The sequence below is a fragment of the Solanum lycopersicum genome, chromosome 8 (genome assembly GCF_036512215.1).
Source record: "Solanum lycopersicum chromosome 8, SLM_r2.1".
In the NCBI taxonomy this organism is placed as follows: domain Eukaryota; kingdom Viridiplantae; phylum Streptophyta; class Magnoliopsida; order Solanales; family Solanaceae; genus Solanum; species Solanum lycopersicum.
Genome location: NC_090807.1, coordinates 67,784,376 through 67,797,071, shown reverse-complemented (window position 1 = coordinate 67,797,071; position 12,696 = coordinate 67,784,376). Strand labels below are relative to the sequence as shown.

The following is a 12,696-nucleotide window of genomic DNA, read 5'->3' as shown; positions in this document are numbered from 1 at the left end:
AAAATGCCTTTGTTTATAATTAGAAATATTAAATTTATATCTAAGATAATGCATCTTTGAAAATACTTTATTCTTTAAAATTTCAAATTATTTGACGTCAAAATGGAAACTGAATATTAAAGGTATGAAAATATTTTATATTTAAAACAAATCAATTAACCTAATCTAATTATCAACGAATTTTGAAAATATTTAAAGGATAAGTAATTAAATTTTTAACAAGAGAGTAAACCAGCTAATTTAGATCCAAACTCACCATACTGCAGATTTTGAGTGTACTTTCTTTAATATTTTTGATAAAAGTAATATTTTATCTTTTACAAAACCAATCTATTTAGGCAAGAAAATAAAATAAAATCAAGAGTCAATAGTAAGCACTTTTTTCACCAGTTTGATCCTTCAGTCTATCCTCTTGTTTAGCTACATAAACTATCAAATTTTTGAGTTTCATGTTAACTATCACTTTTTTATATTTGAATTACGTGTTGACGTCAAACTGATTTATACACATTATTATTTTATATTAAATATTTAGTATAAAAATATATTAATATAAAAAAATCATCATTTAAATAGATAATAAATAATTAATATATAATTAAAATATAAAATTCACTATAAAAATAATTTAAATATATTTATATTATTTAACTCTAAAATCAAATAATATTTGCTTCATGTGTCACAATATCTCAATAAGATAATAACTAAGATAAAAGTGATTTTAGAATCGCGGAATAGAGCGGTCCTAACGATCGAACCCACCGGCTATAGGCTCGTCGTTTCATATTCCTTTGATCAATAATATACTTTGAACTTCAATATTTTTCATCTTCAAATCAAATTTGGGCGACGAAAGCTCCATTTTTTTTAACATCTTCCTATACATTGGATCTTACTTTCATTGAATTTTCAAGAATTTATTGTATGGCAAATTATTATGTAACGGCGGTTCCGCCGACGGATCTGAATCGGAATACCGAGTGGTTCACGTATCCCGGTGTATGGACGACCTACATCCTAATTCTATTCTTCTCATGGCTCGTTGTTCTCTCTGTATTTGGTTGCTCTCCTGGCATGGCTTGGACCATCGTCCATCTTTCTCATTTTCTCGTATGATTCTAATTTCCTTTAATTCGGTTGGAATTGAGTAGTTCTTTGCAGTTAAATAATGATGGGTTGCTTTAAACTCGTCAAATTTTGATAAAATTATAATCAAGTTCAGTTTTTTTTTGGTTTAAATGGGTCTGATTAGAGGAATAGCAGTTTAAATGTTTGGTTGATTGATATTCTTATGATTACATGCCTAGTTCGTTTAGTGTTTCCTGTGTTTTTGGTACTATGGAATTTGGAGACTCAATTTGGAATTGATTTGAGCTAGGTTCAGCTTTGGGTCATTGATCATTTCCTTATGTTCAATTTGGAAGTGAGAGATTCTGGGGTTGTAGCTGAAAAAGTGGTGAATTGAAATTCTTTTAGTACTAGTCTTGATTCCTAGATATGGTGGAAAATATTACAGCTGAGCTTTACCTTGTGTGATTGATTGTTGATTTAAGGCCTAGATAGTTGGACATGCCGAATGTATCGAAAGCTATGGCCTTTTTGGTGTCTAATATATTTGGTTTTTCCATTTCAATCAAACTTCACTAGACATTATTGCTGTAGTCTCATATTTGTTGAAGGTATCCTATTAGGATGGAGATTAGCCAAGGTTCCTATATTGGTCGACATCTCGCGTTATAGTGTCTTTATATTGGTTTCGAGAACTTTTTCCACTTGAACTAGTTTTTGGAGTTTAGTTGGATTCAAGACCATTTTCATGACAATTATGATGTTTGCTGGATGTTCCTTGTTATTTCGTTATTTGATCACTAGCATACAGAGAAACAAGTACATTTGAAACATGGGAGATTTTTGCAGATGTGGATGGTTAGTACTTCTATTGAGATTGATAATGTGAAAGCTTGATTATATCTATTACCTTTTTTTTGCGTCTTTTAACTCATTCTTGCAATGCTTTGCCCGTCTCATGTGTTTTTTTAGCAATTAACTATTACAGTTTACCTATGTTGTATGCCCTGAAAAATGTCTGTATGCATAATTCTTAGGCTTATCGAATAGTCGAGGTCTAGTTGATGAGCTTTATCTTCCTCTTTGTACCAATTTTTTTGTTTTGTGTTTTTTTTCTGTCCTTTGTGTTATAGCATGGGAGGAAACCTTGTTTATATATCTACTCTGGATTTTACCTCTTTGTGTAAGACTCTGCCTTCTCTATAAATATGCATTTCTTATATCAATAATTTCCACTGGAAGAAGGGAACACAATTGTACATACTCCAAATTTTAGGTGTCTTTACAAACGCCTTCGTATTGTCATTTATCTTCAGGTCACATATCAATGTTTTCACTGGAAGAAGGGAACACCATTTGCTGATGATCAAGGTATCTACAATAGGTTGACTTGGTGGGAGCAGATAGATAGTGGGAAGCAGCTTACACGCAATAGGAAGTTTCTAACAGTTGTCCCTGTGGTGCTGTAAGTAGTCAATTTCAGCAAGTTGATTGCTATTTACAATATTAATGCTATGAACAAATTTCCTGCTTTCAAGTGTAGTCGATGTGCATATGATCTCACCAACTGGCTTGAAAAAGCTTCTAAATTTCACCATGATGCACTTTACAACACAGGTTCTGATTATGGTAGAGTATATATATTAGAGGGCATAATGCTCTTAAGCCATGATTTTGTAGGTTTGATTACTGAACTTTTCCAATCGTTCATTTTATACGACACTATTCTCATTTGGGAAGTTAACAATTACCGGTCCAAGAAGTCAGAAAATAGATGTAGTAGCTAGCTAGACAAAAATTATCATGGATCACTCACAAATCAATGTTATTAGCATTCCATTTATGCATAACTTCCATGGTTAATGATATTAGTCCAAGTGTTAATTGCACAAGCTTGCTTTCTGTATCTTCTTGATGTCATTTAGTGGAACTCCCTTACTAAATCAAAAAAATAAGAAGCTAGTTTGTGTTTAATTACTTTATCAAAAAAAAAAAGAAGAAGCTAGTTTGTGGAAATTGTTGTTGCACTGGCATAACTAAGCTTTGACTTTTAGGAGGTCTAGAATCCAAGGGGTTGGATCTTTACTAAGAATAAAAAATATATATGATATAATTTTAAAATAATAGGCTGTAATGGAAGCTTATTCTTAATAGCTTCTTCAACAAAGCATCACCACAACCGGAGCAAACTGATCAAATCTATTACTACTAAAAAAACTGATGATGGAGGAATCGGTGTTGAAGATGTTACCTCATATAAATAGATAGGGTGTTGAACAAAGAGAGGGCAGCTCTACAGGAAAGCACCTCTATACCTCAACCTTAGGTTGTAGGTTCATGTCACCGCTCAACATGTTAACATATCAAAAGAAAAAAGAGAAGAGTTGATACTATGTCTGATAGTGTCATATTTGGCTATGTCAAAGAAAAGTGTCATATTTGTTTTTTCTTTCGACTCTTTTAGGGTAAAAAGAATGGTTTCACATTCTCCTAGTGAATGGCATGACAAAGGAGGAATTAACACATAGAATATGATGACAGAAATGGAGGTGAAGGCCAAATAATATAAAATGGTTGTGGCACCAACAATATTACATGAGGGTGAATGTTAGCCAAGATGGATGTTTTAAGTCGTTGAAATATCTGTTTGAATTAATGCGAGTTCAGGTACAATTAAAAATAGAATCATATGTTTTGTATGAGTGATGCCAATTAGTTGGAATTGAGGAACTGTTGTCCAAGAGATAATGTCCATGTAGGGGTAAGTGTAAAATTAGAGATCTCTAGTTCTGGAAAACCCTTAATTTGCATCATTAGAGATGAATGGATATTTTGTGTTTCATTAGCCAACTCCGGCTAGTTTTAGATTGATGCATAATTGATTTATATACCCTAATAATATTATGGTTTAGTAGAAAGTTGGTTCCGTTTAACTTCAAGACCTACACATGACATGGTAGACCCAAACTCTGATACTTTCAGAGAAAGTGTTGGGCTGTTAGCATATTATGATTGTAGCAGGACTGCAGTAGCTATCTAGATATGCCATGGTTGAATGATTGTGCCAGGTTGCACAAGTAACTATTGAGGATGCACAGCTATTAAGCCTCTATTGAACTTCTCTCTAAGGTGAATATTCAAGTGGTTTGAGTTCCTAACTAATGCTTATAACATCTGTTTTGTTGAGAACCCAAATGCTCCACGTGAAAAAAGGACTGTTTCCTTCTGAAAGCAAGAAGCCAAATTTTCATTTGATTAAAGTTGATGTTAAATGGACCTATGACACACAAGAAAAGAAGAAATGAGTGTACCTTTAATGACACAAAAATTATGATTTGGTTTATAACTGTTGGTAGTCCCAAAAGTTTAAGAAGTTAGTTACGTATACCATTGATCCTGTAAAAATTAGCTAAATTGTGGAATTGAAGGAGGAAACTCATAGTTATGTTTGTCTAAATTCCTAATCTTTGCTCTTTGAGAAAGTTGTCTCTGGGGTTACCAGGATCGAGTTGTCTGGAATGTGGTTCTCCTCATAAGGCTTGAATTTTTGAATGACTAAAAAGAAAAAAGAGGGCCACATAATAAATCTTTTGAAAGCATTACGCATTAATTTCCACCTACTAAAAGCGCACATTTTTCAGAGATGACTAGTTCTTTTTCAATATTCAAGGGGAAAAAATACGGATTTTTCTTGTAGTATTTTGTCAGTGGAGCAAGTTTCATAAGGTAGTTGAGTTGTATACAAGATAGTTCTCGTTGAGAGAGTTCAATTCTTGAAATAAAAATGTTAAAGAAAATGATGAAAGAGCATTCGACGAAATGCCCACCTTTTTTCTCGTACAATTAGAAAAACTTTGAATCATCAATTGAGCATCTTGATATTATTGTCAGTCTTTTATTTATGCTATGGGATTATGCACACATCCTTGTTTGCATTACTGCATAGTTTTTTTTATATAAAAATTTCTGCATTTTGAAAATTTGTCTTGGATTATGTAGTGCAATATGAAATGTCAAATTCATTATTCATGCATATACATGTTCTGGGACTAATATGTTGTAGACAAAGCATGTTATATTTGCGTTTAGATTTCTTCAACATGTCGGTTAAGTGGCTGCTCTATGTATCTTTCTTTAAATATAATTTCTGTCTGTGCTTTGGGTGATGCGGTTCAAATCTTACTGAGTCATTTAAGAAATTTTCTTTAGTGGTTCATCAGAATAAGCTTCACAGGATTTGATGGGAAGGGAGTAAGAGGGAGGAAGTTTGTACACGTTTGGCTTGGTTTGAGCTAATGGTTCTTACTTTGGGGTTTGTAGTGGTTGACATGTTTATTGCTTCTCTATCTGAAATATGTATATTGAAAATAATTTTGCCGCATTTGCTTGTTCATTTCATCCTTTTTTTTAAATCAGTGATGAAACTTTCTCTTCTTCCCTCGTTTTACTTTCCTAGATATTTTGAAGTACTTTCTAGACTCTTAATGAGGTGAATGTAAGGCTATGGTTTGGTAGCTAATCGAACAATACCGGGTCATATTAATGATAGACTAGCTTATGCACTGTCACTTAAAAAAGAAATTATAGAAGGCTAGCTTAGGCTGAAGCTTAGCAATGATGGTGTTATCATTTATTGTACCAAGAACCAACTACTACTGCAACTTTTGTATTAATGATGTCGTAGGACATTGATTTGTTTGCCATTCACCTTGCCTGTGGCACCAGCTACCTGACGATCCTCTTTTTTCTTCCCCCTATAGAAAATGATTCTTTATTCTACTATACCTCTTTATTATCCCCTTCTGTGATCAGCCTTTGCAGACTTGCAGTGGTGTTCTCATACTTGTATCTTTTTTGCAGCTACTTGATAGCCTCCCATACAACTGATTATCAACACCCCATGCTATTCTTCAACACTATCGCAGTTTTTGTACTGGTCGTTGCCAAATTTCCCAATATGCACAAGGTTCGTATTTTCGGGATAAATGCAGATCAATGAACTTTGGTTCAACTGAAGTCATACCACAGAAAGAAGGAAAAAGAAAAGTAGTCATTGATTTGCTTTTAAGCATCATGAGTAAAACTGGGATGCCCCTGTACAGATGCAAGAACTGGAAAGGGTTTATCATTATTTTGTAAAAGAAATCTCTTTGTGGATAATCTTTTCTTGTAAAAACTGTTTGTATGAGAATGCTGGAATATCGATTGAGTTATGATATTTTTCACGTTACAACTCAATATTCTTGAATCGTATCGATCTTAAGCTTTGATAATATTTGAAGAAATGACCATACATCTTAGTTAAGCACTTCAAAAGGCACAAATCTGTCACCCTCAACTTATGTATTATAATTTTCGAAATGTCATTTTCAAAATATTACTTCTAACTTACTCTCTATTCTATTTTGGTCATTCGTCTTTTCCAGAATCCAAAAAAGGACTAACAGGAAATGTTTTAATTCATGAAAAAAAGTGAAAAGGTTAAATGAAAAAGACAGCATTTTTGTTAAGATGACATAAAATTTCATGAGGTAAAAAATATTTATAAATGTTGCAAAAACTTTTTGATGTTTTTATTATCCAATTTCCACAAGGGGAAATAAAGGGAAACCTCCTAAAATGGCCAGAAAGAAAACGACCTACACATTAAAGAAAAAATTTAGCCATTTCAGGCTTTTATTCTCCACTAGTAGTAAAAATAATTAACAAACCTTCAAAAAAGCATACTGTAAAATAATTTTAATATATAAAAAAATTGCAGACTTCTTTTATTCTTTTTATCGTTTTTGTCTTTTAACCATTCAATATTTGATTCAATTCTAAGCGCTAGTGATCATCTCACGGTATTGACTACGTGAAAGTCGATTGAAGCTTATCATTTAGTGTAAGGAGGAATTAAAATTGTTGAACCATAGGCGTTTTTATTGTTCGTAGATATTAGAAAATTGAAATTAATTGATGTCGACTGAATCTATTAAAGATAACTTAAAAAGAAAAGATTGTCCTAAGAGAAGTTGAAAGGCGCGGAACATATTTTTTAGCCCATGTGGGAGACTCAACAATTAGAGTTAGTCATAACAAAATTTCTATAAATGAATCTGAGAGAGAATTATTAACAAAACTTATAATGATCAATCGGTAAAAATTATATAATTAACTTAAAACTCTTTCTATATCCTTCAGAATGATTCATGAAATTTATATAATCAATCTGAAATTATTTCGGATTGAACTAGGGTTATTATAATATGATTAATAATCATCAAAACGTTGGAAAATAGGGTGATATTTTTACAAAAGATTTATATATTCATTAAATTAATAGTATATTAATTGAAAAATGTAATGAAGTGGGAGTGATTATTCCTTTGCACAACTATCAAGGGGAATGTTTGTGGATCCCACATTATGACAAAAGAAAATTAAAGATTGTCAGATCTTTTTCCTATGTTTTGTTTTAATAATAATAAAAGAACATGCGCATTGGCTACAATTATCATTTGGCCAGCTTTTATTCATCATCATAATCAACAAGGAAGGAAAAAAAAAGATAGGGGTGGGGCAGGTACATATTTTGTAATTTTAATAAATGTATATGATTTAAATTAAAATTATTAAATTTTATCGAATTTATATCACTTTGCCATAAAAAGTGAAAAAGGAAAAAAAAGAAAAAAGAAGCAAGGAGTATTGTCTTTTAACATTTTCCTACATGTTTAGAGCAAAAATTATTTTCTCCCAGTTTAAAAAATAGAGAAAAATTTTATTCCCGAAACAACGATTTTATGGTAATAATTTATTATAAATAGGGAATGTTAAGGTGAACCAGAAAAAAAAAAGATTGGATTGAGTCAAATCTAAGTGATGTATAATATGTATGCGGTATATGTCGCTGTAAAGTATAATATTCAAGTAAAAAATAGAAAAATCCTTTCATTTTTCATCAAAATTCAAATCTTAATTAAGATTAAAGATGATTTATTTTAATAATATATTATTATATCGAGAATCTATTAAAATAACCTCTTTACTCTATATAATAATATGAATAAAATCTTAATATAATTTATTTTTTTACAATTTACTCGTGAAATTATATTAAATAAATTATACAATTGTCCAAAAATATTTGTTCCTAGGAGATGCTCAAGGCTTTGAAGTCTATACAGCCATTTGAAGTGAATCAAAACCTGACAACCTTAAAAGCCATCTTGAAAAATGTGTAAAATAAAAAGACAGATAAAACTATGTACAATATAAATAATGAAAAATTAAGCTGCAAAAATGTACTTGCATAAGTAGCTCAAATAAATTAATTAAGTAGCAACTCTCCCAAAGCTCAATATTACAAACTTAAAAATCATACAATATAATACTTTTTTTTTTTCTAATATGACATAGAACAATTAATTAACACTAGTAGACTACTGTGCCCTCCAAAAAATTTGGGCTAGATATCTTCTTCCACAATATTTTCTTCACAATATCCCATAAGCTTCACATAATTACTTCCCACCAACTAATATTAATTCAAAGTAAATTAATCACAAATTACAAAACTAAAAAATAAAGAAAAGATTTAGGAGGAATGAGAATTCCTTTTATCCAATTGAGTTAGTTTTTTTTTTTTTTTGAAGAAACTAAAATCCCCACCAATAAAGTACACTACAAGAAAATCACAGAAACAAACATAAATATAAATCTAGTGATATCAGTGACAGTCTCAGTAATCACGTAATAAGCATATTTGATTCTCACTTTCCTAATCCCCAATGTATGATCGTAATTTTTTTTTTTCAAAAAGAAAAAAAAACTTGAACTAATAATAAATATAAAGTATTTTTTTTTTTGTTACCAAGATCCTCCTCCTAGCATCCCATTCCAATATCCATTAGTAGATTGATCTCCAAGACTAGGCTCATTAGCACCACCATCACTTGTGTTATTTGAAACTTGCTTTAACCCTACAAAAGGAAACAAAAACCTTCCATTTGCATTTGTGTCTTGAAGATTATTATTGTTATTTCCATAGCTACTACTATGATGAACATCATTTCCAATTCCATGATCCAAGGAGAAATTTAGAGATGGCATCAATGAAAATCCAGATGAGTTGTATACTGAATTTGGCATTGTCATGAACGAATTATTATTATTATTATTATTATTATTAGTGATCCCATTAATCAACTCCATCGCGGAAAGTTGAGATGGAGAAGAAGCTGAAGAAGAAGAAGATGGAGGAGGCAATATTGTTGAAATGTTATTGTTGTCCTTGTTACTCCCATCATAATTTGGTACCTGTTCAACATACAACATAACATAACTTCATTTGTGCACCATAGATTGTACATATATAGCGCGATAAGTTAGAATATATAGTCAAGTAGTAACTTTACTAAAACATATATATGGTGTTGTATTAATTACTTGTATACACATAGAGACTATGATGTACAAAGAAAAAAAATAGACAAGCATGTATAATTTTGAAATAAAAAAATGTCAAATACCTGAATTAGGTCAGTAATAGTCTTGAAATCAGATGAAAATCCCAAATTGAGATCTTGGCTTCCTTCAAGGATAATCTTACTAGGGTTTTGATCATGAGGTCGATTTCCAAAATGCCTTTCTGGATATTCCTCGATGTTGTCAGGTTGTGGTGGAGGGACAACCAAATCAGGAAGTTTTTTATTATTTACTATAACATGATGATTATAAGGAGATGAAGATTTCTTGTTTTTTCTTGAACCACCACCAACAGGAATGTTTCTAAGAGATCCACCTTCAGTCCAATATCTTCTACAAGTCTTGCAAAAATACCTTGGTTGAGAAAGACTATAGTTGTTATAATAACAAAACTTTGTGTTTGTTGAATTGCATCTTGGACAATTCACAACTTGGTCTTTTTGTGGTCTAACTAATTTCCTTTCAACACAATTAGTAGGTTTTGATGTGTTACCTATTATATCTTCCATTGGCTTCATCACTATCTCCTATAACAACAAAAAACCAACTTGTTACACATCCATCAATATATTTTACATTCACTAGTTAAACATTTTTTTAATTTATGTCAATTAATTTCCAATATTAAAGCAATAGACAACATTAAATTTTGATCGATCTACAATTTTTCAAAAGTGTTACGCTTTAATTTAAATCTTAGATCTGCCCCTCTATCTATATATCAAGAACAACTACTAGTAGCTAGTAATAAACACCATAAAGATCTTTGGATGAGTGCTTTGTACTTTACACTTGTAACTATAATAACTAAAGAAAATTGATCTTTTTCACTTTCTCAACTTTTTTTTTATATAATCACATACATAGAACAAAAAAGGAAAAAAGAAAGTGTAGAAACATAAGAGTACTACATATTATATCAAATAACTAATGGAAATTAAAGAAAAAGTAGGGAAATCATCATCTTTATCAAAAGTAATGCAAATTTCTAGCTACAAGATTTATAACTATAATCCAAGAAATTATAACTAAAAAAAGAATTATGTATTGTAATACCTGAGGCCATTGAGAAGTATCCATGGATGATGATGAAGAAGTAGAAATTAAAGAAGAAGCAAAAGAAAAAAATTGTGTTTTTTTTTTGGAGTGAAAAAGGGAAAATGAGCAGCTTTATGAGCAAGTGGTTTTAAAAGCAGAAAAAAAGGAATGTTTGAGAGGGTTTGTGGATGTTGTATTGTGTTGCTTTATGTTTGTGTGGGAAAAGAGAGAGAAAATGAATGAATGAGTGAGTGAAATGATATTCGGAGTAGTGATGAAATGGTTGAGATTTTTTCATTTTAAGTTAAATGCATATATTAGGTGGTTTTTGGCTTTTGATATTTTACTATATGTTGTTTAATATGCTTAGGTGGTCGCAGTTTGTTGTTGATGTTACGATTTTTTGTAAATCTGTTTCATATTATTTTTTATTAGTTGTCATGTTTTTTCACTGTCACGTTTGAGTTTTTCATAAACAACTTAAAAATAGAGATATTATATATATGTATACATTCTATCATCTCCAAACTTTATTTTATAAAATTTTATTGAGTATGTTATTATTATATTTAAAATATTACAATTAAAAATAAGTCTCGCAATACATGAATTTAAATTTGTCGCATTCTTATGAAAATATGGGAGATCGGATGAGGAATAAAAAAATATTATGTTCTTTAACTTATTGACTATTTTATAGTAATATATAGTTTAGTATTTTCTTAATAATTTGTTAGTGGAAGAATATATGTCTTTGCAGAAAATATAATACTATAAGATATATAATGGTGGAGTTATCTTTTCTGACTAAAGAGGAGCCTGTCATTAAGTCAAATTGGTCTCCTTTTAATATTATTCTTTAGGCATAATAATTATCTTGGGTTAACATTTTCTATTTTTTGCTTAAAAATTAAATGACACGTCATTAATCTTGAGGGTATATATCTTTTTTATTTGAATGGATTTTTGAGTGAAATAGTTAAAAATAGATAATTTGTCATATTAAATTATTTTTTATATATTCACCTATTTTACAATGAACTCGTACAAATAAAATGGTGTAATTTTTTTTCCTAAAAAAACACTAAACATGAATAATCATTGTTGTGAATTTATACATAATATCCCTTGTGATAATCATGTATTGCAAATTGCATCGTTACTTCTTTTGACTGGTTCATTACTAGTTTGAAAGAACAAAAAGAAAGAAAATTTAGCGATAAAATCCGTTAATATTTAGCTATTTAATAATATTTTTGATGAATTTTCTATTAAAAATAGTAAATTAAAACTCGGATGCAAACACTTATAATATAGATAACACATTACCCTCGTAGAGTATATTTCATCTGAAGATAAATTAAAATATTAATAAATTTCAAATATCAAATAGTTAAATTGAAATCGAAGACTTAAAAAAATAGAATAGTATTTTTTTTCTTGACCTAAAAAGGTGGTAATTTAAAGGATGGTGACACACACTAAAGAATATAATAGCACTCCACGTTAGAAATGACTAGACTTCATTATCAAGGACCCTCCATAAAGTAATAGCACTCAAAAATAATATATATTTAAAAAAATTGCCTTGCCGTCCTACACCTTAATTATCTCCATGTTTTAATCAATGGATATTAATTAAGATTAATATTTTATTAAGTTGTTTTTTTCATAAAGTATGTTGTTAAAACTCTCTTAGTTGTTCTTTGTCATTCTCCAATTTGGACGATATATTTAGCATTTTAAAAGGTTAATTTATTTTAATTAGTATGAAGATCGAGAATATAAATTGGTATAATTATGTATAAAAATTTATTTTCAATCAATTTTAACATGTGTTAATCGGTTAGTTATATTTTTCTTACAAAATTACTAACTAATGTTTATTAAAAAAATAATTGCTCATAATTATCTGATCGAAGACTTGACTAATATGAATATATTTTATAGCATCAATTGGTAAAATTTTAAAACTTTAAATAAATACAAGTTGCTAAGGTTTCAATGTATTATCGTGTTTTCTTTTACAATTTTATGATTGTATAGCGGAGTTGGACAATAATAAGTGACTCTTTTATGATAATCTGAAAAAAAAATATTTTCTTGTTATAAATAATT

At 29.9% G+C, this 12,696-nt stretch overlaps 2 protein-coding genes across 2 annotated transcripts; one reads left to right on the top strand and one right to left on the bottom strand.

The window, feature by feature from the left end:
- Positions 1-677: 677 nt before the first annotated feature.
- On the top strand, positions 678-6,309 carry LOC101268781 (uncharacterized). The gene is made up of 3 exons (XM_004245425.5): positions 678-1,113; positions 2,388-2,536; positions 5,932-6,309. The coding sequence occupies exons 1-3, from the start codon at positions 928-930 to the stop codon at positions 6,068-6,070; spliced, it is 474 nt and encodes a 157-aa protein (XP_004245473.1). The 5' UTR covers positions 678-927; the 3' UTR covers positions 6,071-6,309.
- Positions 6,310-8,567: 2,258 nt separating this feature from the next.
- On the bottom strand, positions 8,568-10,910 carry LOC101243807 (dof zinc finger protein DOF4.6-like). The gene is made up of 3 exons (XM_004245426.4): positions 10,597-10,910; positions 9,585-10,067; positions 8,568-9,372 (listed from the first exon to the last, which is right to left on the bottom strand). Exons 1-3 carry the CDS (start codon positions 10,618-10,620, stop codon positions 8,923-8,925), a joined length of 957 nt encoding a protein of 318 aa, XP_004245474.2. The 5' UTR covers positions 10,621-10,910; the 3' UTR covers positions 8,568-8,922.
- Positions 10,911-12,696: the final 1,786 nt, after the last annotated feature.